Source organism: Malaclemys terrapin, chromosome 18, assembly GCF_027887155.1.
Source record: "Malaclemys terrapin pileata isolate rMalTer1 chromosome 18, rMalTer1.hap1, whole genome shotgun sequence".
Classification (NCBI taxonomy): domain Eukaryota; kingdom Metazoa; phylum Chordata; order Testudines; family Emydidae; genus Malaclemys; species Malaclemys terrapin.
Window position 1 is genome coordinate 20,254,371 of NC_071522.1, and position 12,792 is coordinate 20,267,162.

The 12,792-nt window shown below is 44.8% G+C and overlaps 1 protein-coding gene across 5 annotated transcripts in view; it reads right to left on the reverse strand.

Moving 5' to 3' along the window:
* AP2B1 (adaptor related protein complex 2 subunit beta 1) overlaps positions 1 to 12,792 on the reverse strand; it is a 102,402-nt gene that overhangs the window by 85,894 nt on the left and 3,716 nt on the right. For all 5 annotated transcript variants that reach the window (XM_054008037.1, XM_054008036.1, XM_054008039.1 and 2 more), the window contains exons 2-5: positions 11,180 to 11,237; positions 7,082 to 7,187; positions 5,263 to 5,398; positions 3,024 to 3,269 (exon numbers count right to left, since the gene is read on the reverse strand). In XM_054008037.1, the coding sequence (XP_053864012.1) occupies positions 3,024 to 3,269; positions 5,263 to 5,398; positions 7,082 to 7,187; positions 11,180 to 11,216 (525 nt within the window). In that variant the 5' untranslated portion in view covers positions 11,217 to 11,237. The remainder of the gene's footprint in view (positions 1 to 3,023; positions 3,270 to 5,262; positions 5,399 to 7,081; positions 7,188 to 11,179; positions 11,238 to 12,792) is intronic.

Genomic DNA, 12,792 nt, shown 5'->3' on the forward strand with positions numbered 1-12,792 from the left:
ACATAGAGCTTACTAGTAACTTTAGTTGTCATTCACTGGGTGAGAAAACCATTTCCACTTAGCTATGTCTTCAGTCCTTTATTTACCTTGCAAAAGCTATCTTGCCACCTACCCAGGGGGCGGGGGAGAAGGAAGCCAGACTCATTGGTCTAACCTTCCAGCAATGAATTTCATAAGAGGCTCTTCTCTTCATGCCATATTCAAGACCTTCTCCTTGAACCTTTTCCTGATGGACATCTACACTATGACACCAGCTGCCTAGAGCTAAACTCCTAGACAGAGATCATACCCTGACTACGCTGTGGTAGCCCCTCGAGTGCAGGAACTCCCTCTCCCTAAATATCCAGCTAGCCTGTCCCTTTGCACTTCTAAATAAAAATTGAAGAGGGTTTACGGGCTTAACCACTGTTGGCTTCTGTACATGACTCCACTACCTCTAAATGCCCCTCATTCAGCTTTTTCATTTATTACCTGCTCTGGTCTTTCTTAATGTACTGCCCATGTTTTAACCGTTAAAGACAATACTTCTTTACAATGAAAAGCAAGTGCTGAAGCTTGTAGCTCCTCCTAAGATTATAGAGAATTCTTCACTCTGCATAAAGCAACTGCGGTAAGTGGTTTGGACAGGCCTAGAGACGAGAATTCACTGCCACACAAACAAGATCTCTCTCCTGACTGGTAGATATCGGCACCTGCACAGCAAAGCTAGAGGCCCCCAAACCACTCACATGGTGGTTGTATCTGAAATCACGGAAGCTCCAGAATCCCAAGGTCTCTTCTTGCCATTGCATCAGACTGAGCAATTAGGGATGTGGGATCGTATAAACTATGGGTACGTCTACACTTACTTCCTGGTTTGGCGGCAGGCAATCGATCTTCTGGGATCGATTTATCGTGTCTTGTCTAGACGCGATAAATCGATCCCGGAAGCGCTCGCCATCAACGCTGGTACTCCAGCTCGGCGAGAGGAGTACGCGGCATTGACGGGGGAGCCTGCCTGCCGCGTCTGGACCCGCGGTAAGTTCGGACTAAGGTACTTCGAATTCAGCTACGTTAATAACGTAGCTGAATTTGCGTACCTTAGTCCGAAGTGGGGGGTTAGTGTGGACCAGGCCTTTATGGTACATTTTTAACTCTTATTGAAGAATATGCAAGATATGAACCCTGAGCCTTTTGCACCCATCAAAGGGCAACAGAATGGTGCTGAAGAACTCCGACCCAGGAGAGCAATAAAGGAGCGCAGGGCCCTCAGAAAGGGGCTCAAATCACCTGAGCTAAGCACTTTCATAAAGACTAGAGGAAACTCTGGGGGCAAATCTAATTGGATTGAGACTCCTTCCACCACTGTCAAATCAAGAGCAAAGCAAGCCTGGGGAGAATGGCAGGAGATTGCCAACAGTGTTACAATTCCATGGGCAAGTCTCTTAATTGATGTCAGTCTGCTCTCTGTCTCTGTACTGCATACAAGTACAAAGAGAAGCAAGACTTCCACGACAGCAACACCCACAAGTGCACGAATTTTATTTGTCCTGGGAAAAGGGAGCAACCTCATGGCATCTCACTTGCACCTGTGCAAGAGCAGAGCACTGGATCTGAATTTCCTTAGAAAGCCCGAGTTTGTTTTCATTTAGTACAGACGTCCCCACAAAGGTGCTCAATGCCAGGTTTGAAGAGCCACTGTCTGGATGGGAAATCTCCTCCTTTCCTGCCCCCCATCTTTAGATATTAAAATGACTAAAAATGAGGAATAACTCAGTGATGGTGCTGGGAGTGCTCCAGGACCGCCTGCGGCCCTGCATCAGGCAGTGCCGTTCTCATGGCTGAGGAGAGCCGGACGTGACTCATTTAGGAGTGAATGAGTACAGCTCCTGACCTGGCTGGAAGAGGCATGGACACGACCGTGCTCCTCTCTTTGCAGGAGCTGAGCAGCACAGCATTCCCAGCTCAGAGCCCAAGCTGCGATTCCTCCCGGGGGTCCCCCCACTTGACTGATTGGATGGCTGGGGATAATTGTGTAACAGTTAAATGACCTCTGGTGCCAATGAAGAGATCTTCGTGGTTTACCAAGAGAGAGCGCGCACGGGAACGTCTAGCGCTTGGCAGAGCTCAGATGGTAACCTCCAACATATCATTCTCAGGGATCAACCCTGAATTAAACAAGCTAGTATCGGAAATGAAGGGAAGACAAAAACAAGCCTACAAGCCGAGCTCCACACTTCTGTTATTGCCAGCACAACCCGCAGTCGCCGAAAGAAACAGGAGATGCCTTTGGAGAGGACAGAGGCAGCATTTCACCATCTGCCTAGTAGGGCTGGGCAATTACAGGATGAGATTGAATTTCACAGTTATCCAATTTATCTGTGTTCATTATCTGAGACAGGAGAACTGGGCTGGGGAGTAATTCTCGAGTCTCAGCCAGGGAGAAAGAATCAAGAGATAGCTGACTCACTGGCTGATTTCAATGCCAGCCCCACTGAGGCACCAGACGCCATTTCATAACCACCGCAGTGCAAAGGGTGACTGGGCAAGCCAGAAAGCTGATCAATATTTCTTTTCAAATCAGTAAATCTATTAAAGAAAAATATTGCAATATGCTTCCAATCCTGCCTCTTGACTCCCGTCATGCCCAAGTGCTGATTCACAGCAAAATTGTATTTTCATTGCCCTCTACCCTTCAAAAATTCAAACAAACAAGCTGACATTCCTTTTACTCCAGCGTGGCTCTATAATGCTAAATTGGTTTGGAAATGGAGGCAGATGTACACACCAAGAAAAGGTCTGGCGTAAACTGAAATTTTACTTCTATAAAGGTTTCCAGTGGAAGAGTCACGTGGTGGAGAAATCTACAAAGACACAGAGAACGTGTGTTGGAGGAACAAGCCACTCCCCGCTCTTTATGGGGGCTGAATGTTCCCCAGCAGACACATCCATAAGGAAGTGGGACACTGAGTGCATTTAGGAACTCTCAGGATTCCTGATTACCTGCCCTGTTACAAGCATGAAGTGCATTTGAGGTACGTTACCATTGGATTGGAGTCTGCAATCAGGTCACGTAGAGAATCCAGGAATCCCTGATCCTCCACCATTTGGGCATTGATGTCATGCAGCTTCGCCACGCAGACGGCTGCCGTCTTCCGCACATAAGGGTCTTCATCCTTCAGACACTTCCGGAGCGGCTCGCACAAATACTCAGTGATCTTATCCACACGGATGCATCCCATAGTACGGACTGCCAGAGCACGGATCAACGGATTGGGATCTTCACAGTCCTGCAGAGGGAAGCAACAGCAAAAAGTGAGTTTGTAAAACAAGCCACTGATGGTTTTCACCAGAGCTGCTGAAAGCTGGGATCAGGATATTCTGATTTTACCCTGCCTAGACAATGGGTCCTCCCACTAGAGAAAGGCAATTTTCTGGTCCAGGACAAAAGACTGGGAAAGCTTACTGGTTCTGAAAACTTTCCTTACTGGTTCTCAGTGGTTTCTAGCCCAGGCAGCTTGCAGATAATGAAGTCATGTTCTCAATGCCATTTGTTTTTCCTCACCCAAAGCTTCAGCTGACATGACTTGATCACCCAATCTCAAGGACAGTAAGCTAGAGAGGAATGCTTTTGCCATGTGAAAGCCGGGAATTCTAACCCTGGTGGTTTGAGGTAGTGACTGCTAAAATCGGGTGAGAATTCAAGTGGATGGAAGATGGCAATTAACATAATGGGATTTTCTTCCAAGCCAATTTCTCATAGACCTCCAGAAGTAGAAATAAATGTCCTACATAGTGTCACCATGAAACCGGGGTTCACGGCCATGGTAGTTGGCAATGCATCAGACCTTAGCTATCCTAGATCTCTCAGCCTAGCAGTGCTTTTGTGTGTGGGAGGGTGGGGTGCAGAACTGGACACAGTAGATCTCGCACCTCAAGACCAATGTAATTTTAACCCGATTTTAGAAATTCAGCCTCTGTTTCTGCCAATTACCAGCAGGATTCATCTATATTGTTAACAAAGTGCTTCAAAATTCGGTAGACAAAAGACCGAAGCATGAAAGCCCCCAATAGTGCTTACCTTGCACTATTTAATCTCTTATGATGGAAAAACACCTGAAAGGGACTGATTTTCAGGTGTATACATGGAAGTGATTCTCTGACAGATGTGTTCAACTCCTGGAAGTCAGGAACTGTAACTCAGATGGTGACTTAGCCTGAACTGTTCCAAACTACGCTACTGCCCATCAAAACTCACCCCCTCCACCCCCAATAACACATTAGAGGGGAAATTTTAAAGCAGGAAAAGAAGGAGGTCAGAAAGTGCTACATCACTCACTAAGAAGATATAATGGATAACTACATTCTGCCCCATGAGTCTGCTCAAGTAGGGAGCTGCACCTTCACAGCTGACCTTGGAAAGCAGGAGTCCCTTCTGAGCTTGGTCCCCCCCATGCCACAGCAGCAAGCTCACACCCTCCTGCCACACCAAAAGCTTAGAAACATGCTCTGACTTATTTCCTGGTACTCTTTGGATGTTGGCAGGTCAATTCAAGTCTATTTAGAGCATTAAGCCACAGTGTACCTAGGAAATAAGTTCTTTTAGTCAAGTGTGTTAGAAGATGTAGATATAAATGACATGGTAAAAATATGTGAAATAATGAACAGTACAAAAAAAGGTGGATCAGACTCTTATTTACTCTGACGACACAAGAAAACAAGGGAACAATCAATGAAATTGAAAGGTAGGTAATTTAAAACTGATACAAGGAAATACTGTTCTAAATAATGTACATTTAACCTGGGGAACTCATTGCTGCAAGGTACTGAGGCAAAGACGTTAGCGGGATTCAAAAGAGGACTAGACATTTCTATGGATAACCAGAAAGTCCAGAGTTATAATAAAGGCTAAAACAGGAACAAGAACTCTGGAAGGAACATAAACCCTCCTGCCTCAGGACACAAGCCACCCTGTAACTGATGGGGGTCAATAAAACTTACTCTGGGTGCTCCTCTCAGAACCACCTACTGCCAGGCTTGTGCAGCTTCCTCTGTAGCACTTGCCACTGTCGGATATGGGCTACTGGACTGAAGGGACCTTGGGTCTGAGACAGCAAAGCAATTCTCAATTTCCTGCACCCCCACTGGAATCCCTCACAAGCCCAAAGACTGGGGAGGACAAGTATGTAGATTACCTGCAGCCTAGAAGAAGCACGTGCCAAACAAAGCACATTGACACGAACTGTATGAGGTTGTTTTCTGATGAACCCTGGGCCAAATTACCTTCACAAAGCTGTTGACAGCCATAATGGCCATATCCGGTTGACTCTTGGCATAGTTCATTAGGTACAGGTACACCAGCTTCTTCAGCTCCAGGTTGTCAGTCTGCATGCAGTTCACCACGTCTGGAAAGAGTGAGCTGGAAAAAAGGAGAGAGGAGGGAGGAGAAAGTAAAGAAGTCAGATGAACTGTCACACGAAGGGTAAATGACCCGATTGACTGCATGACAGTGGAATCAACGGAGGCTAGGGAAAGTCTGGAGTTCTGTTCAAATCAGAGGGCACTTTCCGCCCCAAACATAGTTTGGAGACGATTTTATAATAGTTTAATCTCCTCCTGTGTTTTCATATAAACCAGTGCCTAGAGCAGGTAAAATAAAATGCTCTTATAGAAGATGTATCTGATTATGAAGTGGACTGAACAATGTTAACATCACGTCTAGTTCTGGGGTTCACCTGAAACAACAGGGAATGGAGCAACACTTCACAATGTTTAGGAGGGGACAGGAGAACTGATTTAGACTGAAACTGTAAACCAAACTTCAGCCCAGTATAATCTAAAACAATTAAGAGATTTAACCACAGCTCATATAAATACCAAGTAGCAATCTGTAAGCAGCATTTCAGAGGAAGGTTATATTGGATTACTGCATCTCTCAGGTGAGTTATGCAGATCTCAAAGCTAATGGGTCATGGGCCTTGGGATACTTGAAAGGTGCTGTCTCTTCAGTTCATCATCTCCTCTGTCCTGCAGTGAAGTCATAATGCTAATTTGCAACCTTACATTCATGTCCCTGGCAACAGACCATGAACCCAGGATTATGACGACTTTACTGCAGGATACAGGAGAATCTGGAAGCCTTGACTGAAGCAAGTTGCTGCAAAGACAACACAAGAATATTTATAGCTATTTGCCTTTTGTATAAGCATTCCTCTGTAGGAGTTTGATGCTGTGTCAAAGGCCCAGTTTGAGGACTGTTAGCTCAAATCATAACTTTGTTTGATAACGACTGGCATACAATCATCTGAAAACAATACCTCTGAGTTGCCTTTTTAAACTAAAGGCAAAACCCCCATCTAGGCTAACAAGTGGATTAAAAAAATGTCAGCCCAAATAGGACACCTAACATAGCTATAACTACGAACTGGTTTTGTTTAACAAGCCTTTGGCTAAACCGGCACTGGAGAATACTTTTTAATTCTGTGCAGTAATTTATTGCCCATGTAAGTGAAGAGCTAGAACTGGTTTGAACCAAGCAAAGTGCTAGCAAGCTTCTTCCCGTCCACCACCACCACCTTCCAGCAATCAAATAAAGCACTTGGATCCTGGCCTATAATGCCTCTACTCTTCCAGCCCTGGAGTTCCCTAAAGAAGAGACTGCCCATTCATTCCCAGTTTAGGACAGTATGATGGACAAATATCCATAGAAATTAAGAGGAGACCAGCAGGATAGAGTATTGGACTGGGACTCAGAAGACCAGGGTATTATTCCTAGCTCTGCCACTGGCCTGCTGAGTAACCTTGGGCAAGTCACTTCCCCACTCTGTGCCTCGGTTTCCCCATCTGCAACATGGGCATGATCCTGCCCTCTCTCATAAAGTGCTTTGAGACCTACTGGTGAAGAGTGCTATATAAGAGCTAAATGCATTTCACTTGTAACTGGGTCAGAATTAGTAACAAGGTTTCCAGATGTTCAGAATCCATCAAACCTCCCAAATGACTGTGTGAATTCAAATGCTGTCACAGTGTCTCAGGACAGAAAGGCTCCCACACAGGAGATGATGAAGTCAGAGACCACATGGGAGAGGGAAAAAGCCTTTACCTGACATCCTTCCCCACAGTCATGGCAGCAATAACCTTCTTCACCGCTTCTTTCCTCTTCTCTTTCTTCTCATTGTTGAGTTCAGCCTTCAGTTCAAAGATCTCTCCTGCAAGGACACAGAACAGTCTGAATTTCATGAAACCAGGAGATCTAGCTTTAGAGTTACCTGGAAAGTGACTTGTGCTCCCATCAACGCTGAAATGCTGCTTCCATCATCTTTGGGCTAGTGGATGATTCATGAGGTTATAGGAGGCCCCAGAAGAACTGCAGCATGAGCTGCACTGGGGAAAATAGAAAACCACCAAATGGGAGGCCCAAATTTGATAGCCTGGGACAGAAGAGACCAGCAGAGAGTCAGAGTGATTAGCCTCTGGAGCAGAGCTTGGGGAGGAAGCGACCCAACATTGCTCAGCCCCATTCACCAGTTAAACAGCAGTGCTGATGAGCTCCTAAGCTTGGTAACAGCAAGCTTAAGAATGTCTGGGGGTTGTTGTTCAGCCAAGACAAACAAGGTGATCTTCTGCGCTCTAGCAATGGTGTGGAGGACACGGCCGCAAAGAAAAATGCTAATAAAAGCCACAATGTATGTCAGAATCTCACCACTTTCCAGGGCACTAAACCACATTGCTAAATTAGCCGCTGAGAAAGAGCACAAAGAAACTATCATATAACAGGGATCAAAAAGATCAAGGGTGCAGAGAGGGGAGACACTGGACTAGAACGTGTAAGAAATTGTGGCTCAGTTTAGCTAAGAATTCTGCCCCGACTTTCCTAGCTTCATTCTTGTCACTGTTTGCTTCCTGCAAGCACAAGTGAGGGAACAGTGGGATGACACAGATCACTGTGCAATACAAGCACGGCAAGACCAGCAGCATCAAAAATAGGGAAGGACGATTTTAGTCAAACAAAAAGAACAAAAAACAGGTGAGGCAAAAAGATACAACAAGCAAAAGACACTCAAGGAAGAGTCATGCCTGGATTCAGAAACCACCTATAAAATAACTGAAGAGATCCTTCCTGAGATTAATTCTTCCAGCTATACCCTTATGCAAAATCAGTTGAGGCCTTAACTCTGCTCAGACAGCAGCTGTAGGACACGCCTGGTTTGGAAAGGAAGCAAATCCTTTCCTTCACTGGCAGCTGATTTTTCCAGGAGTACAGAGAAGGCATCACTATCATCAGAAACCACAAGTCACCTAACAAGGACACATAGCATAGCAGGAGTCAAGGGTAACATCAGGGGTGAGCTTTTGTGGAGGATCAAAGCACCCCTGGCAGTGCTACACTCTAGCCCAAACCTTGGCTCCACATAGACCAATGCAGACAAACTACTGTAGGATTCTCCTTGAGAGCCCATGATTGCAATATAGAAGGGCTGAATGGTATGAGAGGTGCCTGTTTCCCAGATGTTTGTGTGGGTCTAAAAATATCTGGCAGAGACAAAAAAGTTTTTTTGGGGGGAGGGTGGCCTTTGGAGTAGGAACAAGGACATGGATTTCCAATCTGAAAGCATGATAGCAAACAGCTATGAGAACAAAGCTGCATTTTCCGTCCCTGCAGATTTTCTGGTTTCTCTTGATCGCTGCTCAAACAGGAAAAGGAACAGTTGAGCCAGGAGTCTGTATGTGACAACAGGCCCTTTGGGACGGAAAGTTGTGCTGTTGATTCCACCATGCCAGACTGCAGGTGGAGGAAATGAAGGCAATTACCTAAACCGCAAACAAAATATGGCAAGGGATTTGAAAACTATAAAGAACACTTTGAGGAAACTGATTCGTTAGCATCAGGCACTATTGCTGATCTTGTTTAAAAGCCAGGAATGCGATATGGGCCAGTGAAACCTGCTTGGCATTTCATACCAACTCATTTAAAAGAAGACTGTAATCAATATCCTTAAAGATGTTTTATTCCAAATGGCATTTTTAGGACAGTCTAGCAGGCAGGCACGTCTGGGGAAAAAGGCAAAGCAGCCTCGCATGCCGAGAGGTACATAAATCCTACTTTTCTCCTTAAACATTAGCTCAGTTCATGAAGCCTAGCAAGTGCTGTTTGACTCGGTGCCAAGAGCTTTGATCAGGCAAGACCAGGAAGTCAAAAAGGAATGAACTGCAAAGATGATAGTCATAAACTATATGCCCTCTCACTTCCTCCGACGATGGGCCATTATGTTAGCAAGCCACCGTTTCCATAGGAAACGGCAGCAGCAGCAGAATTGGCTTGTAGAAAGATGCATTAAAGGTGCTGAGTTGTTATAAATGACTTCTATAATGCTGTAAATTCACACGGTGTTTAACAGAGCAAGGTATGTTCCCTGCCCTAGTGCCAATGACTCAAGCAGACCATTGGAAAGGAGCAGAAGTTACTGTTCTGAAGAACAATGTTGTGGCTGCTTCCATTCCCAGCCATCTGAGAAAGACATCCAGTTCATAACTCTTATTGAGAGCACATCTGAGAGTCCGACTGAGTCAGTATGCAGCACCAGCATTTTCCTTGTGTCTGCATTGGTTTCTGTGGGATGTACATGTCTGTTTTTTTTAAAAAGGTTATGGCAATCTTATAACCATTCCATCCAATTTCCTGCTACCTGGCTGAATCTGCAGCTAGGGCTGTCATTTCTCTCTAAGGGCTCATCTACATGGGGACACTCAGGAAAGTTGCTCCAAATTAACTTCAAAAGTGGATTAGTTAAATCATATTAAATCCCTGTGTGGACACACTTATTCAAAATTAAAGTGGCCTTAAAATTCAGTTTAGATGAATTTACTGTGAATTAAGCTAACACCAAATTAAGGCCACTTTAATTCTGAGTAAGAACATCCACACAGGGATTTACTGCCATTTAACTAAACCACTTTAAATTCACACCTTTCGTTAATCTGAATTCAATTTCCTGAGCGTCCCTGTGCAGACAAGCTCTTAAAAAGACGTAAATTCATTTTGTTTCAATAAGGTGCTCACTCTGAAGCATAATGACAACACAAATGGCAATGCGGACCATTCAACAGAAACATTTAGACATTCTGACACAGTGGAAGGTGCTAGAGACAAAAATCAACATTTTCCCCCAACCCAGACTCAGCCACAACAAAACGCAGGATCAGTTCAGCAGCACTAACGTCCCTAGAAAAGGCAGAGTTTGGAGGGCTTGGAGTTAATGGTCTGTATTTACTGCTAGTCCTTTAGGCCAGAGTTTAAGAGTAAGGGTAGGTCTTCACTACCCGCCGGATCTATCGGGGGTCGATTTATCTATTCACGTAGCTGAAGTTGCATATCTTAGGTCGACCCCCCCGCTAATGTAGACCTGGGCTAAGACAAATGACTCCACAGTGGTGGAGTAAGGGAACGCCTCCCTGAAGTGTGCATCATGACTACTTTATACCCAGGAGCCATGCTATTTCAGAAACACTACCTCTTTCAACAAGGTGTTCTGGATGATCACTAGGGCTAAGTGACACTCATGGTTACAGTAAAGTCATGAGGAGCACAGGGGTGAGGAGTTTGGTTGGGGGAGGGATGAATTGACTATCTGGCTCTTCTGGTAGATTTCTCCATGGATTTTGAGAAGGCAGCAGAAGAGGACCCACAACTTTTTTAAAAAGTCTGTTGTGAGCTCATAACAAGCCTTCCAAATGGCTAACAATGTGCACGTATAATCACCCAGACCCTTCAAGCCTATTCTTCCCCACCACCCAACCCAAGCACACGTCTAGTTGTCTGACTGGACAACTGTCCATGGTCCTGAACCCTTCACTCCAGCCCTAAACCTCCAAACAACTGTACATTTCAAATCTCCAAGTTTTGCTCCCTGATGCTCCGGAAAATCAGGGAGTCAGGAAAGGTAATTTGAGTCACTGAGTTTGCGCATTGCAAAACTATTCAGTACTTCAGTCCTGCCTTTTGATGCTACTAGAGGAAAAGGGGGAAGGAGGGGCTCAGTGACTACTCATGGCCTACTTTTGAAGAACTTCTCCCTGGATGATTGAGAGGAGAAATGGGGACAAAGCTAACAGGAGAGCACAAATTCCTCCAAGTGGAGTTCCAAAAAGCCACCCAGCATCTCCAGGAACCTGCAATATTTTGTAAGAGTTTAAAGCTAACCTTTTTTATTGGTTGTGAAATACTTGGAGTCCGTCATGGTTCCAATTCCTTAGCACACCTGCAAGAACAATGAACATGTGAATAGAAGTTGCAGCTGCTGTCGACCACTATGCAAACTACACACGCAGAGAAACAAGGCTTAGCAGGAATAACGTAAGGGAAAAAGCAAGGGTTCTGAACATACCTTTGGGCCGCATCAACTAGTGAAGTAACTTAGCAAATACATTTTTTTTAAATCAAGGAAGTTTCAACTGAAGTTTGCTGGCAAAACACGGCAGTTTGTTTTTGATAGGGCAGAAAAGGGGTTCAACAATCTCCCACCCTGTTCTTTCAGTCCTCCCTGGGGGGGGATATTTTTAATTATACTGAGGGAGAGGACCTTTATGTGTTCTCCAGATATTTCATTCACCTCCTCCCCTCAAAAGTGAGGTTATATTTAAGAAGTGTTCATTTATGGAAACAGATTCATGTTTCAGAACAACCCATTTCAGACAATGGAGGGACATAAGTAAGGAAAGGGTAGTCACCCCCTACTGGTGTGGTGCATTTTGGGGTTGCATCACAGAAGTAACTGCAGAACAGACCGTTCCCAACATGCATCAAAAAACCGTTTTTCCTCATTCCTCATACACAAAGCATCACTTTTAAAAAAGGTGTTTTACAAGAAACTTATGGAAGCTTGAAGCTGAAATCTTTTCCATCTCACTACCACGCCACCTGGACGCTGGCCTGTTACTGTAGGGCGGCACTGCAAATGCTGGTTTGCTGTTATAGGTACGTTGGTCATGAGGACTGGGTTGCATGGGGACACGTTGGTCTGTTACTATAAGACTCCAGTCAGAATGGATTCCCGACTACTTGCACTTCTTTGTTTCACAAAACGGAGTGGATTACCAACATGTACTAATTATAGGGACGTCACAAACATATCAGAAAGAATGTAGAATCCATTTCACTTTTTTTTTTTTTTTTTTTTAAATGTAATTGGTGACGGCCAGGGAGGAAAGAGACTCTCCCAAAAACTTTTAAACAGTACCTGGGGAAAAGACAAGCACGGGAGAAAGAAGTCTTATTTCTTATGATTATGAATTTAGTATCACAGCCAAAAACCTGAAATACAACTTGCCCCTATAATTATCCAATCAACTCCTTTCCTAATTTTTCTCCCTCTCCTTTCCTGTTTTTGTCTGATCTCCTTTCTTGTCTTATGTGCATTTCTGTCTTCTCCATTTCTCTTGCTCTCCCCGTCTCCACTCATTGCTGCTTCTATATAGATAGATAGATATCCTATCTCCTAGAACTGGAAGGGACCTTGAAAGGTCATTGAGTCCAGCCCCCTGCCTTCACTAGCAGGACCAAGTACTGATTTTGCCCCAGATCCCTAAGTGGCCCCCTCAAGGATTGAACTCACAACGCTGGGTTTAGCAGGCCAATGCTCAAACCACTGAGCTATCCCTCCCCCCTAAGCTATCCCTCCCTTTCTCTCTCCGGCCCCTATTTCACTCTTACCCTTCCTTCTTTCCTGGGATAGGGACACCTCTGTTCTTCCTAATGACTCTTCCTCGGCTGAAAAGCTGATATGGATCCCCTTGTAACAGACTGAGCCTGAGCCT